This window comes from Suillus discolor, assembly GCF_016758755.1.
Source record: "Suillus discolor strain FC423 chromosome Unknown F5147scaffold_25, whole genome shotgun sequence".
Classification (NCBI taxonomy): domain Eukaryota; kingdom Fungi; phylum Basidiomycota; class Agaricomycetes; order Boletales; family Suillaceae; genus Suillus; species Suillus discolor.
The window spans coordinates 80,283-96,043 of record NW_024541272.1 but is presented as its reverse complement, the minus strand read 5'-3'; the positions used below and the strand labels follow the sequence as shown (position 1 = coordinate 96,043).

At 45.0% G+C, this 15,761-nt stretch overlaps 6 protein-coding genes across 6 annotated transcripts; 4 read left to right on the top strand and 2 right to left on the bottom strand.

The window, feature by feature from the left end:
- Nucleotides 1–612: 612 nt before the first annotated feature.
- F5147DRAFT_652509 (uncharacterized protein) lies at nt 613–3,915 on the top strand (the record flags this gene model as incomplete). Its single annotated transcript, XM_041433632.1, has 9 exons — nt 613–669; nt 719–777; nt 802–1,039; nt 1,097–1,355; nt 1,478–1,933; nt 2,098–2,523; nt 2,571–2,782; nt 2,833–3,022; nt 3,203–3,915. 9 exons carry the CDS (start codon nt 613–615, stop codon nt 3,913–3,915), a joined length of 2,610 nt encoding a protein of 869 aa, XP_041293159.1.
- Nucleotides 3,916–4,070: 155 nt separating this feature from the next.
- On the bottom strand, nt 4,071–4,715 carry F5147DRAFT_773251 (uncharacterized protein; the record flags this gene model as incomplete). Its single annotated transcript, XM_041441440.1, has 2 exons — nt 4,071–4,189; nt 4,238–4,715. The coding sequence occupies 2 exons, from the start codon at nt 4,713–4,715 to the stop codon at nt 4,071–4,073; spliced, it is 597 nt and encodes a 198-aa protein (XP_041293158.1).
- Nucleotides 4,716–7,669: 2,954 nt separating this feature from the next.
- Nucleotides 7,670–8,271, top strand: F5147DRAFT_576232 (uncharacterized protein; the record flags this gene model as incomplete). The annotated part of the gene is made up of 2 exons (XM_041431306.1): nt 7,670–7,759; nt 7,819–8,271. Coding segments are annotated over 2 exons (543 nt in total), but the record flags the coding sequence as incomplete, so codon positions are not given.
- A 158-nt stretch (nt 8,272–8,429) lies between these two features.
- F5147DRAFT_773249 (uncharacterized protein) lies at nt 8,430–9,664 on the top strand (the record flags this gene model as incomplete). The annotated part of the gene is made up of 3 exons (XM_041441439.1): nt 8,430–9,142; nt 9,207–9,335; nt 9,388–9,664. 3 exons carry the CDS (start codon nt 8,430–8,432, stop codon nt 9,662–9,664), a joined length of 1,119 nt encoding a protein of 372 aa, XP_041293156.1.
- A 66-nt stretch (nt 9,665–9,730) lies between these two features.
- Nucleotides 9,731–10,756, top strand: F5147DRAFT_773248 (uncharacterized protein; the record flags this gene model as incomplete). The annotated part of the gene is made up of 1 exon (XM_041441438.1): nt 9,731–10,756. One exon carries the CDS (start codon nt 9,731–9,733, stop codon nt 10,754–10,756), a length of 1,026 nt encoding a protein of 341 aa, XP_041293155.1.
- An 827-nt stretch (nt 10,757–11,583) lies between these two features.
- Nucleotides 11,584–12,314, bottom strand: F5147DRAFT_652506 (uncharacterized protein; the record flags this gene model as incomplete). Its single annotated transcript, XM_041433631.1, has 5 exons — nt 11,584–11,616; nt 11,673–11,690; nt 11,912–11,986; nt 12,018–12,163; nt 12,194–12,314. The coding sequence occupies 5 exons, from the start codon at nt 12,312–12,314 to the stop codon at nt 11,584–11,586; spliced, it is 393 nt and encodes a 130-aa protein (XP_041293154.1).
- Between the last annotated feature and the right edge of the window lie 3,447 nt (nt 12,315–15,761).

Here is a 15,761-nt window from a genome sequence, read left to right as displayed (position 1 = left end):
ACTAATGACTTATAGGAATCTCCACCGCTGGTATTGACGGAGAAGGCCTCGAGACTCAACTCGACTTGGATGATATCATATCTTTTGAATCAGATGGTGGGAATGACATTGAGCATGAGGATCAAGCACGAATCACAGAGGACTTTGCTAGTTATCTACTTTCTACTACAGACTAGCTGCGCTGTTTATGTAAAGTAAATTCAATTGATCATCATATGTTAACAGAACGAGCTTGAGCGGATGAGAACAAAAGAGGTAGACAGGATAGATCTGATAAATTGGGTTGTGGTTGGCTCTCGAGGATGGGAGGTAGATCTAATAAATTGGGTTGTGGTTGGCTCTCGAACGGATGGTAGATCTGATAAATTGGGTTGTGGTTGGTCTTGAACGGAAGGTAGATCTGATAAATTGGGTTGTGGTTGGCTTTTGGATGGACAGGAGGTAGATCTGATAAATTGGGTTGTGGCTGGCTTTCGAACGCAGGTAGATCTGATAAATTGGGTTGTGGTTGGCTTGGCTGATATGAACTATTAGAGTCATACCTTGTCCGAAATACATCTGATATATGGTTGGCTTTGCTGCTAACTAATGCTGAACTACTACTATCGCATCATGTTTGAACCCACTGGCATTGCATTGAATCTATGTATCAAAATGCTAACACTTATGGTAGGTGCCTCACTACATAACAAGACTGTAATACTAATCGCTTCAACAGCCTTTGCTATTGACATCCATCATGGTCAAAACTGTCGTGCATGATGCTGCCAGCTCAATGTGACCTCAATTTTCGCTCGCCAGCCTTGCTGCAATCTACCCCAACTCCTTTGCTGAAGGTTTTAGCAACACAGAATGCCAGGCAGCAACACGTGCGCTGCTCCAACACGATTCTCATATCGATGGCACACATTTCCATACCAGAAAATGTGGCGGCCTTCATCCTTCCTACATTGCATTTAACTCGTACACATCAGCAGACGAGAAGTCTATCACACACGAGGAGCTTGTTGAGGCGGCGCTGCAGGATGTTTTCGATGCAGTGAGTCATTCTGTTCTAACTATCTTACAGTGTTCAAATCTAATGAAGAATGACTAGATTGTGATGCAAGACCGTCTTGATGGAGGGATTTCCCTTCTTATTCGCTGCCATGGCTCTGAAGCCACAGCAGCACTTTTGCCAGAGCACATCTCTCTGGACCTTTACATCACGCCTCGCGAATTGCGCGAAACTCCGGAGTGCCTGGGAGGAGATGTGTCAGTGTGGGCGCAGGCCTTTGTTGAAGAGTTTGCGATTCCCCACCTGCAACGTTTCACAGAACGCTGTCATGTCGAGGGTGTCATCCCTCCACATCACTGTAAGTTGGCGTCTTTCTTGTCTCTCTCCCACAAGCTCATGTTGTTTCACCCTGACAAGACCCAGCAAGTCAGGTCAATCCTGCAGCACCCCCCCACTTGCCAGCACCCATGTCTGCCACAGGTGCACACATTCATTGTTCGGCACATCCTTCTAAGCAGTTTCAGCATGACCTCCAAGTCAACTCCGAGTCCAAAACACTGCTATCATCTGCAGTACGGAAGGGGCGAGCTATGGCCCTTGCAAACAAGGATACTCTTATGTCTGTCAGCACTTCAGCTGGAGAGAACAAGATTCGACGCCGTCAGAATGCTGATGTATTTCTTTCTGAGGGCTTGAAGGTTTCTGGGCCCGAAGTAGAGACACCGTGTTTGGTGGCGCCATTAATTAGCATCGGCCCACACACGGATGCTATAATGGACCGATTTAAAATGGATGATGCTGTGCTTCTCCGGCTTCACCAACTAGTCGGATCCATTTGTAGCAGCCGTTGGGAGGCTGTACTTCGCTCTTCCAAATGGAATCTGACGTACGAGGAGGCATCAAATCTCACTACCGCCCTCCTTGCAGATCTTCAGGGTACGGCAGTAATTACCAAGGTTCTTCCCTCCTACTAGCTGCTTAAGGTTACTGACTCTGGTATTTCACAGGCGCCCCTCTCGTGGCTTTTTACTGTCTTCAGGGTGGTTGGTAGCCTAAGTTTTTTGTGTGCACTTTACCTTTTTTATCTGTTCTTCTCGTAGATCAATCTGTTTGTCCTTATGTTAGCACACTAGAGAAAATCAACTTAAAAAGCTGTTCGCAGAAAATGGAGAAGACAACAGAGAATTTTACTGCTCTGATGGTTTTGCAGTCCTTCATGGCGACTCATAGGCGCAAACATGTCCAAGCTCCTCATCGCTGCATCAAGGTGACCCTCAGCAAGGAGGCTCGTGCGGCACTTACTGCTCAATGTCGTGATAAATCCCGCCGTTTCGAAACTGATCTTCACAGTGCTTGGACCGAGATCGATGAGACTATGAAATCTATTGCGTCTTCCCATCACAAAAGCTTTCGACACATCCAGAATGAATTATGTATGGGCCGTGGGATGCTGCACTACCAATGTTCGAAGTTAAATGCATGGAACACATTCTGCTGGAAGAAGCGCAACGACAGGAAGGCAAATGGTGAGATTGTCTATTATGTGCCATGCACCAACTAACAACATGCAAAGGGGGAGGCACAGGCAAGGCCGTGTTGCAAGAACTTGTGAAGGACGAGGAAAACTGCACCAAATATCACAAGCTCACGGAAGACGAGAAAGCTAGTCTTTTAGCTGAGTATGCTGAACACAAGGAGACCAAGACCAGTGGCATCCGCATCTCAGCTAAAGCAAAGGTTAACAATGTCACTCATACCCTCAAGGCTATCGAGAACGAGGCAAGTGTTTTTTAAATAAAATTTGTGCTGTCAGCACTGACTGACACATCTTCCAGCTCACCAACTTATGGGCGCATACGGGCGTGGAGACTATTCTCTATACGACACATGGTTCTACAGATTGCCTGCTTCGTGGTGTCGCCTTTGCGACCGAAGGTGTCAGCGACTTTATGGGTACCGTGATGAACATTGATAGCCAGGATTTGGTTAGTAAGATGGAGGGATTTTCTGTGCAAGGCATGCAAGGTAGGTATCATTTCAAGTCAAATAGAAGCTTGGCTGAAACCATTCAGGTGCGGCAAAAAACCATCAAAAACATAGTTCGGCAATTCGGGGCGCAATTCGCAATGAGATCAACAAGACTCTTTGTATGTCATATGTATTTACATTGTGTTCTTAGTAACTAACTACAACCTTGATCTCTAGAAGAGATTACTAAGGATCCAAAGGCGAAGATGCATTGGGCGAACTACTGGCATAATGTGGTTCAGCGGTACCTCGTCATTGTCAAAGGTTGGCCCGACAACATACCATTTGTCAACCTTAGCAGTGTCTCCAGTGCTCTACCAGACCTGGAAATGCTCTTGCGTAAATGGCAGTCCAATGCCATCCATTGGAGGCGCCTGGAAGAAGATGAGTATCTCAAACTCCTTGAAGAGCGCAATGAGAAGTTGGAGCAAGGTGAAATTGCTGAAGAACACCGGCGGACTCGTTCGGACAAGGGGAAGAAGTGCGTACAAACTTCTGATAGTTCTCGGCACAAGAAGGCATTCAAGAGTGCCGAAACTGTCGTAAGTGATGATGAAAATAACGAAGATGAAATGGCACCGGCTACTGCCTCCACTCATGCCCTCACCAGTTTGAATACAACGACAGTTCAGCCTACTCCCACTCATGCACTCGCCGGTCCTACTCCCACTCATGCATTTGCCAGTCCTACTCCCACTTATGCATTTGCCGGTTTTTTTCATAATGAATCCTTTGACAATGATACACCGTTCAACACTTCTAACTTCCTGACTGCTGCTGGTCCAGACTTCGGCAACACAATGGGGGGCTTTGGGTTTGATACGAATTTCGAGGGTATGGAGAATCTTGGTTTTGGAACGACGCCTGACCTCACAATGTCAATGTTCTGATTCGCACGTAGTCATTAGTTAGTTATCACTTGTCAATCACAATATGCAAAGTTTACTGCCTGCCAATCAAATGGGGGACAAATATATTTCATTCAATGTATTAAGAATGCTACAGTGATGGCATCATGTGTACAGTAAGGTGAATACAAGCGAAGTCAAGTTGAAATGGCTGGGAGTGTGAAAGGGCAGTAGCCACCAAGACTGAGACCGAGGGAGAGGAGAGCAAAGGGAGAAAACATGCTCTCAACAATGTCTCGATCATCGTTGGACATGTCTGCAAAAAATAAGAAGGATATACGATAGTCAGACAGAAGGCACGCACCCTGTATGTGCAATCGTCGCTTCGCATCAGTCTCCTCTTTTCTCTGACCTTGTTTCCCAGCTGTCAGTACCCCAGATGTTCGAATTGAGCATTTGAATCCATGAGTAGTCACGGCCTTGGAGAGTCCAGCAACTTTCCTCGAAGATCCACCAAACATGGGCCGTCTGCTGAAAACTGAGACTGAGGGTGAGGAGAGTGCTGGGTGCCAAGGTTGATGAGGGTGGGAGGACTGGAAAAGAGAGCCACGTAAGCTGATGAGGGCCACCTGCTGAGGACTGAGCGTGAGGAGAGTGTAGGGCGCAGATGTTGAGGTTGACGAGAGTAGGAGGGCCACAGGGAAAGAGTCGTGGAGGCTGGCGAGGGCCACAGGAGATCTGTACAATGGCCAGAATAGGCTGATGGCTGTAGGAGGGTCGTTGTATGGTAGTGATAGCAGTAGAGGGCACTGGCAATGATGATGAACGCTGGTAAGGGGCATGAGAACTGCACTTCAGAGAAACAGGTACGTTTACCGAAAGCGTAGAGGGCGTGGGAGCACGACATTGGGCGGGATATGGTGTTACCGAGCTTCTGCTATAGAAATACCTTAAGGTCTGGGGGGATTTGGGACAGCATTTAATGCTGGTGTTGGATATTATCGTAACTAAGCGTAATAATACTTGGTGATACATGTAATCACCCAGTATAGTAAAGCTTACCTATTGGGAAGGTCAGGTGCTCCCTTATTGACGTGTCACGTGTGACGTCCCAACCCCACCGCCAACACACTACCTTACACGCACAACCAATGTGATTCCCCAGATCTCCTTGGCTTCAGGGGTGACATAACTTCCTTTTTCATCTCCGTCATTTTCTATGATACTTATATAAGGGCAGGGATTTCGCAAAGTCTAGTATTCATTCTCGTTCTTGTGGTTACCCCAGCTCCCCAGGCCTATAAAGTTTCGACCTCATTACGTTACCAGGGCGACAGATGAATACTTTTTCCGCATCGATCTTCAGCCTGAGTGTGCTGCCTAAGAAATGGTGGAAAGTCCAACTGGAAACAGAAATGTTGGGCACAACACGCCTGAATGTAAACTTCAATGATAATGAGTGAGTAGACGTAGGGCTTTACCTTGAGTGAAGCTAACTCATGTGGCAAAATTTTCAACCAATTTAGATGTCCAGTCAACCTTACTCATTTTGCTCCATCCAGAATAGATTCAGATTCAATCCGATTATCCCCCCACCCTCAATCACTGCGTCCGAGTCGAATTCCACTAGACTCTTGCTCTTGCTCTCATTCCCCATCCCCTACCATCGTCTCATCAAACAATGGTGCTCCTCTGTCTGTTCTTCCGTATGTGCTAATATTTGGTTTTGGAGATGATTTCCTCAAATTTTTTCTAGCCTTTCATCAATGCCTATTACATCTTCCATCGAAGCTAGCCGGGCACCATCACGCAGTACTCCATCGAAGCCCACTCGTCATTATCCCTCGGAGTCCTCTGCTGCCCTTCAGGAAGGCAGATCCCCCATTCATCGCGATATGAGGCAAGATGACCTACCAATTCCAGAAAATGGGGCCGCGGAAACCGCCCGCCTCTGGGATTATATGTTGCACATCATTACTTTCTTGTTGACTCACACGGACTAATGGAGGGTCCCCACCACCTGGAGACAGAATCTTGTCATGCCGTATCATTATCCATTATTCCAATATCTATATCAGGCGACCAATCCACATTCATAAACCTGCAGGCTGCTGGTGGACTGCTGTCATAGCAATCACATCTATTCAAATCTGCTGGTCAATAGTTCTGATTTGAAAGGAGCCACCATGTGACTGGATCACAGCCTTCGCCACGACTGGACATCGTGGTGCATGCGTGCACTCCTCATCTATGATATCATAATATACCCTTGCCTTTGGTGTTTGACTCCGGCCAAACACGCATATGATACGCATCTCACGGTTTTTACACATTCTTCGCCATGCATGCCAAACAATGTCATGGTATACACCTTTCACTCAACTCCTTCGCGACGTCTTAAACACTTATATGACAATACACGCACGAATCTACGCATTTTGAACAGCTTCACGCAATGTCAGGACTAGATTGACTACACACGTTCCTACTGTATCCATACCATTATTCTTACATTTGCAATATCCTCACAACAAATGATATATTTTTGCCACGTAGAGCTGATACAACGTGTATCACTCTGAGTACTGGCGAGTTCGTGTAAGCATGACTCTAACTGATCTACTGTAAAGATGATTTTATAGACTCTGGGGTTGTTCTGGGGTATACGAATGCAGAGCCACAGCGCTGAGCTTGCCTTCTGTATAGAACTTTTTCAAGTCGGCTGGTCATATAATTGGGAATGACAACTATATCATGCCAAGACATGGGCATCATAGTCTGGTGTCTGGGAGGACATGAGTGGTGACAAAGATGCGATAATTTCCTTAATGTTCGTGTCAGCTTGAAGAATAGATCATTAATGCATAGTCAGCCAATGCATGATACCCACTTCTTGCTGCCGAAATGACAGGACGTCAAGAGGAAACAACAGCAACAGGGTTCTGGAACGCCCAGAGGGTGGTTGTGTAAGTATTTTAGAATAGATGAAGCTTTACGGGAGGAATTACGCAATACGCAAGTATACGAGCAAGCAGCTCTGCTGGAAATAAAAATAATGAGGTTGAAACCACGTAGATGCCATTTATTGAAGCTTCATTGAAATTTTGACAGAACTTGCGCCTTCACAAGTGGGATTAGTAGAGTCATGTATAATACGTACGGGCCATTCCCACATGCAACGAGGTACAATATTATTTTTAGAATCATCCTAAAATTACATTGGCGAACTTCTCGGTTGGTTTCCCAGAACTAGACCGTGACTGCCTCTAAAGTTCTTGCTTCCGAAAACTGCCAGCAGCCTGAGGTACTCCCTAAGTTATGATGATGACTTACAAGAGTAACTAACCAGTATGAGCGCCTCTACAATAGTACTTTGGTGTTTCTCCAACAATAAACAAAAGCCGCTAAGTGATTTTTTCGATATGAAAATAGCTGTGAGCCTGGTACACCATGTTCAGATTTGAGTGTTATCTCATATCGGAACCGATCAAGGCTCCGAGTTGGAACAGAGCACCACATGCTCTGAAGGACTCAAGAGTTCTCTGATACTACAATATTACTTTTCCTGGTGTTATTCATCTCGTTACCTTCAATCATAAGGAACGTCAGAACAGTCAGGCGATTCAATGGCTCCTACTCAAGAGCAACAAGAGAGGTGTGTCCTCTGCCTTCTACAAAATCTATGAAGCATAATGCATGTTGTGACTACAGTTCCGAATTGTTGCGCCAAATTCTCAATGTGTTGAAGCAGTCAACCATTGCTAAGAAACTACTCTCATTGGATGACTGAAATGGCTTCTGGGATGTATACGATCAGGAAGCAGAAGAGTTTGACAAATCATTCGTTCAGAAGTATGCCTCGTATTTGGACAATAGTCTGATTTTCGTAAGCTTTTCTGGCCCTATACAATGAGTATCTATCTGTTGACCGAACATATCTTTCAGGCAGGTCTTTTTTCAGCCGTCAATAGTGCTTTCTTGGGGGCAATGCTCCCTAACCTGAGCCCTGTTCCCAGCGACACGACAAATGCCTTATTAATGATGATATACCATCAACTCAATCATACCGCATTCCCAGGGCAAGTCCTGAGTCTTCCCTCGTGGGATGGCCCCCTTTGGATTACCGTCTGGACACAGACCCTCTTGTATGCCAGTCTCTCAGCCAGTCTTCTGGCTGCTCTTGGAGCTGTCTTGGGCAAGCAGTGGCTGGGGGACTACCGAGACAACACACGAGGTCCCCGTGAATCTCGTCGCATGAGGCGGCAGCTCAAAGTCGATGGGCTCGAAACTTGGCACTTTGAAGCTGGCCTTCGTGCCATACCTGCATTACTGAAGCTTTTCCTGCTGCTCTTCGGCATGGGTCTTGGGGGTATCTATGGATCCAGCAATGCACTGTAGCTGCTGTTGTCGTTGGAACTACATGCTTCGGTGCCTCTTTCTATATCTTGGCCTCCATCAGCAGCTACCTTTATGTCAGCTGCCCCTTCAAAGCACTGGCTCTTGCACTCATATACTATAGCCTGAGTGCGATTCAATCGTCTACAGTGATCTACATCATGCGTCCACTCAACTGGCTAGTTTACACCACCATCCTTCGACTCGACCAGTGGAGAAGTGTGTGGCATCCCATCGTTCTTCTATTGGCAATTCCCATATGCCTTATGTATACTATCCCGCTCATCCTACTAGGGATTCTTTCGGGGGCGCTATATCTCTTACCACCTCCTGATGACCAACCAGTTGTCGATGTATCACACTCTGTGCTCTGGCTCTGCCAGACATCCCTAGATCCCGACGATGTATTTACTGCCATGAAAATGATTCCTGATGTTGCCTTCCCTACTACTGGTCTCGCATCATGGGCAGTTTGGGGGAAACTTTTTAGGCTAGTTCAGGACGGGCTCAAACGTCCCTCTCCATCCCCTGCAGTCTTGATATATGCAAAAGCGTTGACTTCTCTGTATTTCACTTCCTACACCAGCAAGAGTCGGTTTTTGCCCTTCTTCAGCCGAATTCACATTCAAGATGTAGCAATGCTTCGTGTGGATGTGCACCGTAGTGATGACGAGACGTTGTTGTGCTTTGTGCTGAGTGTGTTTCAGCAATGGTTCAACGTCGTTAGCGGCGTATGGATTGTCAGGATACCCGAAGGAGAGGATATAATCAGCGCGCTTGGCCCAGACATCAATCTTGATGACGTACCTGAGGATACTCTTGAATGGTTCTTACATCCTCTATTACACGGTCTTTGCGGAGCATCGCTGCCATGGTACAAGGAGGAATACCACCGCCATCACTTATTTACAACCTCTGGTGATCTATATTATCCGCAGGCTGCTGCCTATCAATCAAACACATCCACTTCCTCCCCGAAAAATCATTGTAAGATGTCTTCATGTCATGATTGCGATCCTCAATTGGCAGTCGATCGATCTCGATGAAATTAAAATCACAGATAATAGGTACTAGACCTGCCCTCGATTTGTCATAAAGGCTGATCATCAATACGTGCAGTGACAAGATTGCAACAATCTTCCCCCATGTCCTCACTCTTCTGCTACGTTCAGATATTACAGCTGCAATTAAAGATGATCCCATTCCCAATATACAATATCCCGAAGTGACACGCTCCATCTTATCGAGATCACCAAGCTCGCGTACCTTTTCGATAAATGAGGTCTTGAATTTTAGAGCCATACTGGAGCCTTTAGCACGCCTTGCCAGTGAAATGGAATTCAAACATCATTTCCAGGATCGCCAGCTGAAAATATGGAGCACTGATGTCTTGTGAGCCATCCTATCTAAAAATATAAAAGCCACATTTACCTCAGCACTCTGCCTTCATGTGTGCTGCATTATGGACGACCTTTTCAAATCCGGTGATATATATTCTGCAACGATCTGGGGTCCACATGAGGCAAATGCAGACGCTTCCGTGCTGCTCGACTATCTCAATAGAGCCCATCGCCGGTTCCTGCAGCCAGACTTGAATTTAGATGCATCCCATGTTTCTCCCCACAGGTGGCTGGACCCGGAATTCCAAAATAACATTGCAACTGCATATGCATTGCTGATGCTTTCCGCGGACAATGCCATCTTCACTCCCGGGACAATAACTACGGTAGTGCGCCACATTATTTTTGCGATGGAGCACGCAGAATGCCCTCTTCACAGACACGTTGGGCTGAAGGTAGCTCACGTTATCAAAGAGTCTCTGGTAAATGTTACAGGTGATGACCAAGATCAACTCCTCCCAGCCTTGCATTCTGCGACCTTTGGAAATATCCAGAGCAATACCATCACGCCAGGTGACGCATCACTAGATCGATTCGTGTATCCAGAGCGCGATCTTCATTATTTGGAAGTACTTTTCGCCCTTGCAAATAGCGAGCATTGGCTGTCGCAGCTCCACCAAGACAGCTGTGCCCACATGCAGCGGTGTATTTCCATAGCCAAAGCTATTCATACACCATCTCATAACGAGGACTACAGAGAACTCTCACTACGACTAGTCTTGATATTTGCCCACATTGCATGTGCTGACAATTATGTCTGGCCCAAATGGACCGTCTGGTCTGAAGCGCGCCCAGATAACCAGTTGCTGCTCGCTAAACAAGCTTGGGAGTATCCGGGAATACTCAGCGACTGTCCTGACGCCATCCCTCTTCTCTATGCGTTTACGAACAAGATGCTGTTGAGCCTTAGGGATGTGAAATTGGCTACATTTCATAAGGACACGGTGATTGTGGCCCTGGATGGCATTTCGAAACGGGTGGAGGTGGACGCTCGTATGAATGTAGACAGGATGCCAGATGCTTTGGAGGAACTCATGGTCGTGGTACATTCGAGGGACGAGCTGTTGAGGCATTTTGGTGCACAATGATTGATGGGTAGACTCGTGAGTCCTACTAGATGTTCGCGCATTTTTGGCAAAATGTTTATTCGAGTTACAGTAACGCTTTGGGTAGATTGTCATGTCTGGGACATATTTCTTTTATTGCAGATGATCCTGACAAGCATGTGGCCCCGGAAAAGTTTTTCTTAGTATTCTCTCATTGTGTATAACCATTGTACCATATTCCAGAATTTTATGTGGTGATCTGACCTTTAGAGCAAGCTTTATATGCACAAAACTAGCCTCCAGCACCAATAAGTTGCCCATGTGACAAGATCTACTTCGATTTTCTTCAGAAAAAAATATGGCAGTGTGTATTATGTTTGGGGGAATCTAGATCTATCATGGATAAGGATTTCATGCAGAATTGCATGTGCTAGAGTCAATGCACAGACTCTGGTGTCAGAAATTCCTAATCTAGCTTTCAATGCATTACATAGCATTGAAATGTTTAAATACAAACCACCACTTGAAATGGCTTCCAATAATAGAGTCTGTGTTGTAATGGTCATTACAACGATGATTGCAATGCCTATTGTAATGGTAATTGAAATCTGCTGAAATCAATATTAGTCATTGTAATGGACTGTTTGTATTGCGATAAAATTGATTTCTTGGAATACTGACCTTATCTTACAAGCCCTTTCTATTATCTTAGCTACACTGCTATCTTGTCTTTTATTTGGTCTAGGTTTCTATTCTATTTGTACTGATATTACTCACTGTTTATTGATATTCTTATATTTTGGTCCTGTTATGTTATGTTTGTTAGTTTACTATTATATTGTATTAGGTTTGCATTACTTACTTGTCTATTAGTCTGCACTTGGTGGGATTCCAACACTCATCTATATAGTTATTAGTTAGTTGGATATCTTAAACTTATGGTATACTTAGGACTCACTGTGACAAAACCATTAGACTAAAGGGTCTTTATATGTATGGAACCCTAATTCTATACAACACATGATTTTGGCTACCTATAGGGAGTGTTAATAAGTCAAGTCTAATCAAATGTCATAACACTTAGACTTTGTGTGCATCATGCAAGTTCAAACTGAGGTGACATGAAGTTTAAGAGTAACATTACAAAATGAAATCTACTAATAGTATCCTAACAAGCATGAGTACTATGTCAAACACCTTGAGCAGGTTTCTTTGCCCTATTAGTCTTTCCTCTACCTCAAACTGGTTTCTGTCCCACATCTGCATCCTGCCCTACATCTATAGTAGTAGCTACTGGACCCACCGCGACATCCTGAATAGGAACTTTGAAAGTGGTGCTGAGAGTCGAGGTAGTACTAAGAGAGGAAACAGTGCTGAGAGCAGGTGTGAGGCATACTGGAAGCTGTGCCTCAATGATGTCAGACTGAAAGGCAGTGGCACCCTGCACCACTAAAGACGGGGTAGATACATCTGACTCACTATCACTATCCATATTGAGTGCATTCATGGCACGAATGACTTTGCTGGAGTGATCTTCCTGGCCAGCTGCAGAAGCAGAAGATTTTGTGGAGCCAGAAATTTCTTGGTTAATGTTTTGCATGATGGTCTGGATGCAGCATGTAGAAGCTAGACAAAGTCTCAGTGAGTGTAATAAACAACACTTTATTATATTTACTTAGATGAAGTCTAGGTTACATGTTAGCAAGAGTAGGTACGAGTACCAATAGTTAGCGTACTTCAGTGAGTGTGATAAACAACGCTGAGGTGGAACTATGTATGAGCAAGACCTTAAGTACCAATTAGCAAGAAGACTGTGAGTCGGAAAGAAGCCCACCGGTGATTGTGATACCAGTGGTGGTGACATATGGTGTCAAAGGTAGCAAGAAAAGATAAGACATGTAAATAAGGAAAGAGAAGCCTTGGAGGTTAATCCTCTGAGATTGGTATCATGCATACATATCCGAGTCATGTCGTCCAACACACCCCCTCAGTGAGACACCAATTGGAGATTTGGCAGATGAGTTTTGAACAGAGGGCGAGGAAGTGCTTTGGTGAGGATATCTGTGGTGTTCCTGTGTGAAGGGAGCCACTTCAGCAGGAACATTTCCTTCTCAATGTGCTCATGGATAAAATGGTATCGAATGTTGATATGCTTTGAGCGAATATGATTTTGTGCTTCCATTGACAGAGAGATTGCGCCCATGTTATCCATGTGGATGATGAGCGGGAGGATGATGTCGATGTGAAGAGCAATGAACAAGAACTTTGACCATAGGCCTTCCTGGATGACGTGTGTGACGGTCATGTACTCTGCCTCTGTCGATGATAATGCGTGAGTGGTTTGTTTCTTCGAAACATAAGCGATGATACCTCCAGTGTAAAACCATACATATCCAGAGATTGAGAGGCGATCAAGGGGGGAACTTGCCCAGTCAGCATCACAATAACCATGGAGACCGTCATCAACATTTGCACCCCTGTAGTGCAGACGTAAATTGATTGTGCCAGAGAGATAGTGCAAGAGTCATTTGGCAGCAGCATAGTGTGCAGGTGTGGCATTGGAGTTGTGCTGAGCAAGGGTGTTTACTGCTTAGGAAATGTCAGGGTGTGTGCAGACTGCAAGGAAGAGCAGTTCCACAACAAGTTTACAAAACTGTGTGGGGAGATTGGGGACTGGATCATGTGTGTCGCTAGGTTTTCTGAAGGGATGGTGGGAGTCGAGAGGCAAACAGATGGGGTTGCAATTGAGCATCCAGCATGTCCTCTTTCCTATCAATATCCATAATATTCATTGGGCTATTATTGAGGTTGATGCTATCAATTGAAGCATCTCATATGTGGACACTCTCGGATGGAGTTGGCCTACTCAAGATGTTGATGTCATTCATCATTGGCTGGGCCATCACAGCCTCTCTGGATTTAACAAGGCAAACACGCTGCAGCACGGCGAGCAGCTAGACTCATTTTCATGTGGAATTGCAGCCATCAACACCATCAAGCATGCTGTATTTCATGATCCTCTGTTTGACAATGACAGAGCATTCTCCCTCTGCATGAATAAACTTCTGGATCTCACTTATGATCATCTTGAGGTAGGGTACTATCTCATGCTAAGTGATGCAACATTATTGATCAAATATTGATTTTATAGCTCTCGGTCCCTGGTGACAGTGTGGACAATGGCAGTGACTTTGAGCCAGAAGAGACTTCCTCAGATGCAGAGAACAGGGATGACCTTGAGGTAGTAGAAGAGACCCAGCAATCTATCCCAGCCAGCCATCATCCATACAGAACAAACCAAAACTCAACCTCCATACTACTGATGCAGACCAGAACAATGGTCTGTTCAAGTTCTTCCCAAAAGTATCTTGTGAGGAGTATTTACAATGTGCTTGGGAGCTCCAGGATCAGAAGCAGGACCGTTGTAGCACTTGGGTTGGCGCTGGGCACATATTCCGTCATATTTACACATTACATTCCTCGACACTCTTTTGATCTTCTGAAAGTTCCATGCATTTGTCCAAGTCATCCGAAGGCCGTCTGTCCATTCCTGAGGCCTGTCTACACTTCCGATCCTCCATACCATGTCCTGTCCATGTCTGTTTGACTTCGCTGGTGCATTTTCACTTGTTCATCTGTTATTGATTATGTCTTAGGGGCACATACATTGTTGGCCATCAATAAGCCTTGTTAATATGTATAGATACGCACCTCGTGCATTGTTACATGCATATCTTCATAGTGGCTCGCCTCGAGTCTTATTACATTTCGGATAGCTTATCTCGCTACAGTTCTTGCCTATGGACTTCCAGACCTTCACATTGTAGGATATAATGTGGCTTGCTAAACACTCGGACTGCACTTCACTTCCCTTGCATCAAGTCATAGTTAGTTGTTGTCACTTTGGATAGTCATACTTCATGCAATCAATCTTATTGTTCATTCGGAATGATTGTTTGGCTTGACCACTGCCATTTCGCATCTCGCTATCTCTTAGCTCTTTCGATAGACTTCACTTGGTTGTACTTCAGTACTTCTACAAGTCTTGCACTTTGATGTACTTTGACATACCTGCCGTATTCTCTCCCAGAAACCTTGTTGTTTTATCGGAAGCTCTTCAGATGCTTTGTGCAACCTCGGACCTTTGTTTCTTGATGTTGGACCTCACTTGGACACATCGGACCAGTGCTTCAATACTTCAGACAATCCTTTGGAACTCAGAACACATTTAGGTATACTGTCCTCCTCTCACCTTCAATCTTAACAAGATATCCCTTGCATTTTATATCAAGAGATAGTTCTTTAGGCAGTCTCTTGGGACGAACATCACACTTGTACATTGAGTCTTAAGGTATCATCTTTTACATAGCCTACACAGAATTCACTCTTTACACCGTTATCAGCAAGAATTTGATAGGTTTGAGAAGGCTACTCACAAGCATGAAAGAGCAGCTGAGTGAAAGAGAAAACAGTGAGCACGTGAAAAAGCTGCTAAGCAGGTAAGCATCTATCTTTCTCTTGTCTTAATCTTGTCTTAATGGCTCATGTTCTATTGTCAGAAACCCTCCATTGATTCTGTTCTTCATGACAGCAATAAGTATTGCGGAGGCATCACATCCTTATCGCCAATTGTGAAGGCATGCTTGTAGCAAATGGACATCCAACCTAGGCAAGAAGCGCAAGCAGGAGGATGGAGATGCTTTGTGTGTCAACTGACAAAGCCCCCTGTTATGGCTGACTATTGACACTGTACACAACTGCTCTTTGTGTTGGCTATTCTATGTCACCAGTGGAGATTGAGCATGAGCTCAAGCGAGTTGATCCCATCCGCTTTCAGCACATCTCTGCACAACTTATAGGAAGCTGGATTGATCATTGTGACGCTCGGACCTGCACTGGGCAGCAAATGAGGGTTTTTAAGTAGCATCTCTTTCTGACACTTTCCTTAGATTAGGTTCGCACTTTTGCTGCTTACATAATCACATTCCACCTTCACCTAGGACTCTACAGTCATTATCTAGTTTCCTCAGTTTCCAGTTCTTGATTG